This window comes from Talpa europaea (genome assembly GCF_964194135.1).
Source record: "Talpa europaea genome assembly, chromosome: 12".
In the NCBI taxonomy this organism is placed as follows: Eukaryota; Metazoa; Chordata; class Mammalia; order Eulipotyphla; family Talpidae; genus Talpa; species Talpa europaea.
The window spans coordinates 69,798,747-69,809,014 of record NC_140079.1 but is presented as its reverse complement, the minus strand read 5'-3'; the positions used below and the strand labels follow the sequence as shown (position 1 = coordinate 69,809,014).

The 10,268-nt window shown below is 49.6% G+C and overlaps 2 protein-coding genes across 2 annotated transcripts; one reads left to right on the top strand and one right to left on the bottom strand.

Moving 5' to 3' along the window:
- Positions 1-1,951: 1,951 nt before the first annotated feature.
- On the bottom strand, positions 1,952-9,857 carry LOC311181652 (intelectin-1-like; the record flags this gene model as incomplete). The annotated part of the gene is made up of 6 exons (XM_084250095.1): positions 1,952-2,104; positions 3,213-3,316; positions 5,276-5,396; positions 6,937-7,095; positions 7,406-7,653; positions 9,800-9,857. 6 exons carry the CDS (start codon positions 9,855-9,857, stop codon positions 1,952-1,954), a joined length of 843 nt encoding a protein of 280 aa, XP_084106221.1.
- On the top strand, positions 5,593-5,919 carry LOC311180581 (protein kish-A-like; the record flags this gene model as incomplete). Its single annotated transcript, XM_084248501.1, has 1 exon — positions 5,593-5,919. One exon carries the CDS (start codon positions 5,593-5,595, stop codon positions 5,917-5,919), a length of 327 nt encoding a protein of 108 aa, XP_084104627.1.
- Positions 9,858-10,268: the final 411 nt, after the last annotated feature.

Sequence of the window (10,268 nt, the reverse complement as noted above, 5' to 3'; positions counted from 1 at the left end):
AATGCCATTTTTACTCTTGTAGTGGTGAGGAAGACTATAAGAGGGCACAAAACAGACCAAGCAATTCCTCTGAAAATCCCAGGGCCAAGGTCTCAGGAGCAGGTCATGGCTCAGAGGGAACACACTTTTCACAAAGCCCCTCATGCCACTGGACATGCCTCAGCCAAACACCCTAACTGGTACAGACCAAATACTACCTGAGATCAGAAATCAGCTTTCAGCAAGACAAGGCCTCTGTCCTTAGACATCCCCTCTGATGCAGGAGACACCACCCCTAGCCTGCTTCTGCTTACTGATCCCACGAGGTGGGAGGAGGGACTGAAACCACAAGGAACTCTCCTGCACTGCGCCCACTGGTGGCCACAAAGAGGAGCAGCAGGAAGCGGTTGGGCAGGTTATCACCATCCCTGCCCCACCCACGTCATTATCAGTTCTACAAAGACTCAAAAGCCAAGGACCCCTTGCCTTAAACCCCACACTTCTTTTGGCTCTCCATCACAGACTTCCTCAGGCACTGGGGGCCAGGAGCTGAGCTTTCGCTGCAGAGGCTCCTGATGTGGGGTGAGAACACCTTTTATGCAGAAAGGCCAGTGGGAACCCAGCCCAAAGGAAGTAAAGCCTTGGAAGCCGAAGAGCAGATTCTCTATAAATACATTAAAGGCTTTAAAAGACAGATCTTAGAAGCCATCTACTAGCATTGTTCCCATATTGTGGATTTCATGGACCTATGCACTTTCCAAAGAGAAAATAGATGAGCAGAAGACCAATAAGGGGTGTTGTTAGCATTTTTGTGTATGTCTCTTTCTCGCAAAGTTAAGACACTTTTTGAAAAGTAAATATCTACCACTATCCTCATTTTACAGAAAAAGGAAATTTGAACAACAAAATAAGAAGGTGGTCATCTCAGGATATAAATCTTTACCTTAAATAAATTAGTTTCATACAAAAATACTACTTTATCCTAAATTTCCTCACTTTACCACAAATTATTGAAAATTTATTACTGACCAGTCCAGAAACTATTTGAGAAGAAGTATGTACAAAGCCCCTCGAATACTTCGGACAGCCTATCATTTCTTTTTTTTAAAAGATTTGTTTATTTATGCATACAAGAACTGGGGTACAGTCCAGAGATGTGTGGGGGTGAGAGGATTCACCAGAGACAGAGTGGGGAGCAGAACAGGCAGACTGACTGAAATACACTGCTGAGGGGAGCAGAGGGAGAGACAGGAGACGTCTCCTGCGCCATGTGGGTTGCTCCATGGCTGACCGGGGATCGAACTCGTGCTTCAGTGGCTGTGGACAGCTTCATAGATTGCATCTTAACACTTGCGCCACCAAGGAGGTCCCTCATTTCTGTCCCAATGTCATATTCAGTTCTCAAGCCCTTCCTTCATCTATCATAGAACTGATCTGTTCCTCCACATACCTGCATACCTAATATATAACTCATTACGGCGGGCAACCTTTTCTTGAACCCTGTCTATGTTGTCCTCCTGACATGGCACCACTGGTTAATAAATGCCTCCTTTTAGGAACTAATCCTGTGTCAGAGTTTGCCTTTCTGAGCAGTAGCACTATGACCTGATTAGATAGGTAAGAGAAATACTTCACATGGCACAGCAGACCTCTCCTGTCTCACCCGCTGCTCCCCTCAGCAGTGTAATTCAGTAGATCCACCTGTTCTACTCCCCACTCTGTCTCTGGTGAATCCTCTCACCCCCCACACCTCTGGCCTATACCCCAGTTCTTGTATGCATAAATAAAAAATCTTTTAAAAAATAAAATAAAAATGTGCTTTAAGGTCTCACCCAATTTTGAGAAGAATTCAAACAAATCCAGAGTCACATGCTGATGCAATTTATTCTCCTCTCCTCCTTGCTAACACTCAGTTTTCCCATCTCTGAGCATCTGGGGTGAGGAGCTGGGTCAGTCTCCCAGCACAGAGCCCTCACCGGTAGAACAGGAGCACGGCCGCCTCCGTTATGCTCCGGCTGCTGCTCCAGTGAACTTGGGTTCCATATCCACTCCAATCATAGGAGGAGAAGTCCCCACATTGTCTGGGACTGTCCTCTGGGAAGAAGCCTCCTCCACCGATGCAGTGCTGGGAAGCAGGGAGACACATGGTAAGAGATTTGCAGCCCACGCCTGTGAGCTCTTCTTGGGCGAATCCTGGAATCTTTGGTCCTGGTCATACTTGTCTTTACCACCCCCTCCCATAAAGTCTCCTCGCCCGGTACAGACAAGTCATTCTCTGTCCTGAGTTCCTTTTGATCTTTTCATTAGCATTCCCATTCCGGGCCCCCACTCACCTCCCTTCACAGCCTCCCTGGATGCCTCCACCTCAATACCTCCCAGCCTTCTCACCTCTGCAGACCCAAACAAAAGATTCATCTCTCTTGATGCCCCTAAGCTGTTCCTCATCACTTCTAAATGGATGGCACCAGTCCCTAAACAATTGAAGGTCCCCTTCACTTTCCAACCCCCATGTTCATCTGTTGTCAAGAATTGTTGACCCATCATCTTCCTGTCCCTGGTCCATGCAAGCTCTTTCAACCTGTTAAGAACACTGATCTCTGAACTTCCCAGTGACCTAAGGGTTAAATCTCAGCACTATCACCTCTACAGCCTGAGTTTGATCCCTGGCCAGGGAGCTAACCCATGTGGCACAGCAGACCTCTCCTGTCTCACCCACTGCTCCCCTCAGCAGTGTATATCAGTCAATCCTCCTGTTCAGCCCTCCCCATTCTGTCTCTGGTGAATTATCTCACCACCCTGCACCTCTGGCCTATGCCCTTGTATGCAAAAATAAATAAATATTTTAAAAAAATATGTAGCTGTGACATCAGGTCAAGGACAGTCAGGTGAGTGGAAGATGCCCTTGTTCTGTGAGGCTGACTCCCTCTCCTCCTAGCCCATCCTCAGATGTCCCCCGGGGCAGTGTCCAGTCACCCAGCCATGCCACTTTCTCCTACAAGACTTGAAAAGCCAACACATAAAACTTCTGAAAGTTACATGAACATTAGAGAATATCTTCATGATCTCAACAGAAGGAAAGAGAAAGCCCTCATGAACAAAACTGATGTACGAATCATACAGGAAAATGTTGACAAACTGATTTTTGTTAATATGAATAAGAGCCCATCAAGAGAATAAAAAGACTAGTACACACACACACACACACAGACAATGCCACTGTCCACAAAACCTACATGTTCAGTGTTGCAGCCAGTAACTCTCATCCCAGGACACAGGGCATTGGCTGCTCTCTCTCTATTAATCACCCTGAACTGGACAAATCCAGCAACAAATTCCTCTGGAAAGGAAGAAGAGAGAAAGGGTCAGGAGGTCAAAGAAGGAGCTAGAACCACCTTTCTGTGCCTAGCAGGGATTCCCTGACAGGCAGTTCTGGCTGCAGCCAGCACTGCAGCATAGGGGAGGGCCAGCACCTCTGGGCCTGTGGCTGGTGCCCCTGGCCTTCACCTGGGCTTGGGGGGCATCTCTCTCCTACTGGGGCAAGAAGTCAAGGCTGAGCTCACAGAGAACACTTGTCTGCCCAAGGCTTACACGGGAAAGTAGACTCAGAAAGATCACCAAGAAGACACAGAGGGGCCTCCCTGGTGGCACAAGGGGTTAAGTCTCAGCACTATCAAGCTATCCTCAGCCACTGCAGCTTGGGAGTGGCTCCCCTGCCAGGGAGCCAACCCACAAGGTGCAGCAGACCTCTTCTGTCTTGCCCACTGCTCCCTTCAGCAGTGTATTTCAGTCATTTTGCTGGTTCTGCTCCCCATTCTGTCTCTGGTGAATCCTCTCACCCCCCACACCGGTAGCCTACACCCCAGCTCTTGTATGCATAAGTAAATAAAATAAATCTTTAAAAATAATAAAAGAAGACCCACAAAGGTCCAGCAGGGGGTGCAGCTATCCACCCCCGTCTATCATTTCTCACCTGTCTATCATTACCTGTTTTCCACAAAATATCAAGGGTTAATAGCGATAGATGATTTATTTATTTATGCATACAAGAACTGGGGTACAGGCCAGAGGTGCCGGGGTGGGGGGCGGGGCTTGAGAGGACTCACCAGAGACAGTGGGAACAGAACAGGCGGATTTACTGAAATACACTGCTGAGCAGAACAACGGGTGAGACAGGAGAGGTCGGTTGCGCCATCTGCGTCACCTCCCTGGATGGGGCTCGAACTTGTTCTGCAGTGGCTCAAGATAACTTCATAGTGCTGAGACTTAACCCCTTGCACCACCAGGGAGGCCCCCAGATTTTATTTTCTTAAAAAAAGACCACTTCTGTGACTTTCTTTTGCTAAAATTTCATTCATAAGAAATGAAATTTTCTCATTGTCTTGCTAGTTGTTCTTTCCTGTGAACATTAGCCTATGTGAGCTAAATAACTATATGAAACCAAACAAAACAGTGATGAAGCAGCCTGGCTTTCTATATTATAAAATGGACATAATCAGGGCCTCCCCTGGTGGCGCAGCAGTTGAGCGCTGGGCTGCAAAGCTGCCCTCAGCCTCTGCAGCGCCAGTTCAATCCCCGGCCCCCGGCGAGGGTCCCACATGGCGCTCAGACCTCTCCTGCCGTGCCTGCTGCTCCTCTTAGCATTGTATCTCATCGTTCTGTCTGTTCTGTTCCCCTCTCTGGCTCTGGTGAACTCTTTCACCCTCCCGCACTTGTGACTGTACCCAATGGTTGTATGAATAAATAAATAAATCTTTAATAAATAAATAAATAAAAAGGACATAATCATATTTCTAACTGCATTTATTTTTTTTTTTTAAATAGAGGCATGTTTTATTTATTTATTTGTTTGTTTGTTTTTTCATACAAGCACCGGGTACAGTCAGAAGCACGGGAGGGTGAGAGAATTCACCAGAGCCAGAGCAGGGAGCAGAGCAGGCAGAAGGACCGAAATACACTGCTGAGGGGAGCAGCGGGCGGCAGGAGAGGTCTGCGCGCCATGTGGGACCCTCCCCAGGTGGCCGGGAGCAGCCGGGGATCGAACCGGCGCCGCAGAGGCCGCGGGCAGCTTCGCAACCCAGCGCTCAACCGCTGCGCCACCGGGGAAGCCCCCTCTAACTGCATTTAGCCATGGTGATTAAGTGACACAAATATTCAAGTTCCTAGAAAAGAATTCAGCACATTTACAATGTTTGAATATGAACACATATATGTTCACAGTAATGATTGTTGTTCTTTACCACCTCCCCCAAGAATGTGTGGAAGTGTTGGGGAACAAGCTTAAGGATCAAACACTCACCCTGACCAAGTGGGGAGTAATAAGATGCAGCTTTCTTGGCGTCACCATAGTCATAGACCACGGGGATAGCAGGGCCGTTGTCCGTCCAGCACTTGCCTATTCCATACTTCACTGGGTATCTCTGCAAGGACACACAGAAGCTGTGTGAGGATGGTGGTGACTTTGCCACAGAGGGGTGTAAGGGTTGGGGGGCGGGGATCCCCCAGAGTCATATTCAGAAATCATCATAATATCGGTGATTGCGAGGGGGTGGTTTGAACGCTCCTTCCACCCCAGGCCTGGAAGGGTGATGTAGCTGGGGCTTGGCCGGCCTCTCTATGTCTACCATTTTCAATTTTCAGAGTCTTCTGACTGTAATCTTGCTGCTTATATGTACCTGTGCTTACATCCGATCTTTGGCACCCAGCATCCTAGACAGAAATAAAACTGGATTGTTGGGTATATTTTGGAAGTGTGCCAGAATTGGTGAACGGAAGAGCCCTTATGTAGCAGTGTGCTGTACAGTGACGGCCTTCAGCATCCTCTTCATACAGCAGCCTGGCAAAATGCCAGACTTTAATAGCGATCAGATTTCAATATACAAAGGGATTTATCAACAGAAAATAATGGAAAGAATGGTTTACCCTTTTATCTCGGAACACTGAATGAGATAAATTTCCAGCTATTTTTTGTTATTGGACCAATGATCTATATAAATAATTAGGATGTAACCATTTAATACGGAAGAGTTTAATATGTCTGTAACAACCTCAGTACTGTCACCACAATACTGCCTTCTGCAAATGTCGTTCTGTTGTGTCAGATACCAGCTTTTGGTAAGGCATCTCAGAGCGCGTAGTAGAAACAAAATTGGTAAATAGCTCAAGTTTCATTCACTGTGATTTGGAAATGATAAATCTTTATAGAATGAGACTTTTTGGACTAGGTTTTTTAATTGGAAAAAAGTTTCAATTTGTGTTTGTAAGGATCGCATTCATATTTAATGTAATGCTTGCTTTTTTTTCTGGCCACACTATTTTGAGCATTAACCACAGCACCTCTACGCTTAGCAAACTTCCTACTTTACTGCAGGTGTTTAAACTGTTTACAGTAAAACAGTGCAGTTCTTAAGGAGGAAGATAGATGAGATGTACTTTAAGAGTAGTATTAGGAAAACGTTTATATTTAACAAAAGACTTTAGAATTACCAATTCACATGGTAGCCTATGAAACACCTCTGGTCAAGTATGAACAAATGTTTTAAGTAAAAATTTGACCAGCTAACTGTTCTCTGAAAAAAGATTACATTCTTAGAATGAAACAGCAAAATAAAACAATTATAGTATAATTCTATATGTGTTTGTCATTCTTTTTAATGATAGGTTTTAAAAATGAAACACTTACCTTCATTGGCCACCCCAAAAAAAATAATAATATCGGTAATTCCTGTCTCCCCTGGAGGCGTCTCTCTACCGAGTCCTTCTCCATTTCCCTCCCCAACTTTCTCTCCCTTCTGGCTCAGCTTCTCTGAGGGAGGCGGCGCACCAGGTCACCATGAAGCAGAGAGAAGAGCAGCAGCCCAGAGCAGCCCTGCAGGACAGGGACCAGAGCCCACTCCTCCCCGCCCCAGGACTGCCTCCCTGTTCCCTGAAGAAAATGCCCCCCAGACAGACCCTGCGTACCTGGTAGAGGCCAAACAGATTATTTCCCAGGTTCTGGAAGAAGCCGGTGTTGGTGTGGTACCTGAGCAGGGCCCTGCTCCTCCATCTCTTAAGTGGGGACTTGTTGGGCACGTGCCAGATGCCCAGGTCCTTGGCCCGGATATCGTAGTAGCCGGGGTTCTGGGAGGGACAGACACGGGGCTCACCAGGCAGGATTCCCACAAGCAAACCCCCACATGCAGCCCGCAGTGGGCGGGAGACCTGAGCTTCAGGAGGCAGAGGAAGCAGTGCTCAGAGCTAAAGCCCGCAGGTGAGGACCCCCATCGTCGGGTCCCTAGCAGCCTAGTTTGGAGGAGCCATCACACAAGACATGGAGGTAAGTCTTCTCTCCAGCCTGATCTCCAAAACCCATCCCCCTCCCTCTCTTCGCCATGATAAGGGCCAAACACGCTCCTCTGCTCTCTCTCAGGGGGCGGTGGGTGGCACCAACCTTGTAGTCATCGCTGGTGGCCCCTGCTGCTGACCCAAAGGTGTTGTAATTGGCCCAGTTGCCATCGCCCTCTGGGTAGTCATTCCTGTTGCCCTGCTGGCTGGACCAGCGATCACCCGCCGTGCACTTCCCGGCCAAGTGGTTCTCATGCACACTGGCCACCAGGGTCCAGCCGCCCCCATCAGTGGTCATGTCACAGAAGGTCTGGTAGACAACCCCATCCTCGGTGCGGAGGAAATAGAGGCCATCTGCAGGGGGAGGCAGCCCAGAGGCCCTGTCTGAGAGCCATGACCATCCAACCCTACGACCAGAAAGGCGTGGGAGGCCTGGTAGATGCTGGGGCCCCTCACCTGGCCACGTGTCAGGAGGAGTCTCCAGGGTTCACCTGGGAGCAGAGGCGAGTGCCCTGGTTCCAGGCTGTTCTCTCAAGAGTTTGGAGAGCAAACAGCCTGAGAGGCAGAGATGCTGTGTGTCTCCCCTGGCTAGGGCTTCTCTGTGGCCAGGAGAGGCCACACATCTGTGGCCCACATCTGGAGTGGCATCAGAGCCCAGGGTAGGCTCACTCACTGCTGTCACTCAGGGCCAGCTCCCTCTGTCCACGCTCTTCCCTGTACTCAGCCTGGGGAGAGTCTTCTCAAAGCACCCTGGTCCCTGCATGTCCCCACATGGGCACAGAGGCTAGGCTGACCCATCACACTGCCTCAGCCTCGGGATGCCGTGTGCTCCCGAGTCGTGGAAATAGGAGGTTGTGCGGCCACTGCCAGGTCATTCTCATCCCTGCCCTCCCTTCCAGGAGCTGCTGACTCAGCTGTCAGGATGGTGTGTGACCCTGCCCCAGCTCGGCTGAGGTCTGAGCTGAGCCCCGACCCCTCCCTCACCTCTGAGGAGGCAACTGCAGTGACCAAACTGCGCAGTTGACACGGTGTGTCCCCAACACAGAGCCTCCAGCATTTAGCCCTGTCTCTTGACCCTTTGTTTTAAGCTGTCACTTAAGGGATCAATAAATTAAAACCTGTGTATGTAATAAACTGTCTGCATATTAAAAACTCTTTCTGTCTAGTCCGCCGCCAGCCTGTGTGTCAAGCCCAGTGCATGAGCAGGTGCAACCTGGCCTTCTCACATCAGCCTGTTGGAATTTGTCCGGATATAAAGTTCTTGTTTCAGGTTCAGAGCCTCTCTGTGTTCATCCATGAGCCAGCGGCTCACTGCTTACATTTGGGACACCTTGTACAGCTCGTAACGCTCGAAACCACCTTAAATATCACGGGAAAACTGAGTGTCCCAGGTGCAGAGGCCAAGTCTGCTGTGACTGGTGATAGATACACACACCCTGAATTTCCCCTGGTGTGTTCACATGTGGGAGCTGAATCTGAACTGTTGGTGCCAGTGCCCTTTCTCATGTCCATGCAGGTCTGTCTGGTTAAAAGTGGCTTCACTGGTGGCGCAAGTGGTTAAGATCAACACTATGAAGCTATCTGCAGCCGCTGCAACAGGAGTTCGATCCCCGGCCAAGGAGCTACCCACATGGCACAGTAGACCTCACTAATCTCACCCGCTGCTCCCCTCAGCAGTATATTCAGTTAATCTGCCTGTTCTGCTCCCCACTCTGACTCTGGTGAGTCCCCTCACCCCCCTGCACCTCTAGCCTAGACCCCAGTTCTTATATGCATAAATAAATAAAATAAATCTTTTTTAAAAAGTGGCTTCAAGGAGCAAATCTGCACCAGTTTGTGACTCACCTCGCGCTGCAGGGGAGCGCTGCCTGATTTCCTTGCAGCTTCTAGGGTAGGAAGAGTGCCGGGGAGAGGTCTTGTTCTCATGAAATGGGGCCGCTGCTAGAGCAACGAGAGTATTTTCATGAATATCTAGTGACTTGGCACCATCCTTCCTGCTGGCAGCGCCCAGTCCTATCTACTTCACCAGCTCAGCAGACTTGTGGTTCAGGGTCTGGATTCTCTCTGCTACAGGGTCTGACCCACTGGCCAGTACAGGCTGATTCCTCCTCTCCACTAACTAATCACAATCACCATTTGTGGCTTCTGCAAGGAAGGGCACTAGATGCCCCCTGGTACAGACTGACCACAGCTCCCCCGGATGTCCTGAGGCCTAGGACACAGAAGCAGCAGCAGCGGGCAGGGGAAACAGTCCCTCCTTCCCTCTCCTTAACCCCTCCCAGTCACTCAGAGTCCCAGAGTAGCCCCAGGGCTCCCTTGTTGCCTCAGCTCCAACCCAGGAGACCTGGGTCAGCACCAGGCCACAGCTCTAGCAGCTGCCAGTGTGGCTCGTACAGCTCCTGACTCCCCTCTGACCAAGACTTGGGCATCCTGCCCCTCTCTGCCCCAACCGCACTGCACACACAGGTGAGCTGAAGGTGCTGTTGCCCCAGGGACTCACCTGTGCTCCACCCTCTGGTGGCCACAGAGAGAAACAGCAGGAAGCGTATTCTGGCCATTGTCCTCCAAGGGCAAATGAGAAGCACAAGGTCACAGGATGAACTTCCTTTCTCTTCTCCCATCCTTACCCCCAACCTTTCTGACTCAGAAAACCTCAAGGGAAAGTGATGGGCCTCTGGGCATTCTGGAACCTCCTGGAACAACCCACCACTGTCCAACTTTACAAATACCTGCGGTCTGGGTTCCTTCTCTGACTCTCCCATCCCTAAGACCCCACCAGACTTGAGCTGGCATCTGTGCTCCCCCCAGATACACAGGGATCATGTGCAGACTCAGAAAGTCCTTCTCACCAGCCCAGAGACTCTCTCCTTCCTTCCCCACAGATGCCAGAAGCTGAGGGTTCCCTGCAGGTGCAGACTCAGAGTGGCCGCCTCTGCAGAGGGTACTGAAGATGTGAAGCGCTAAGACTT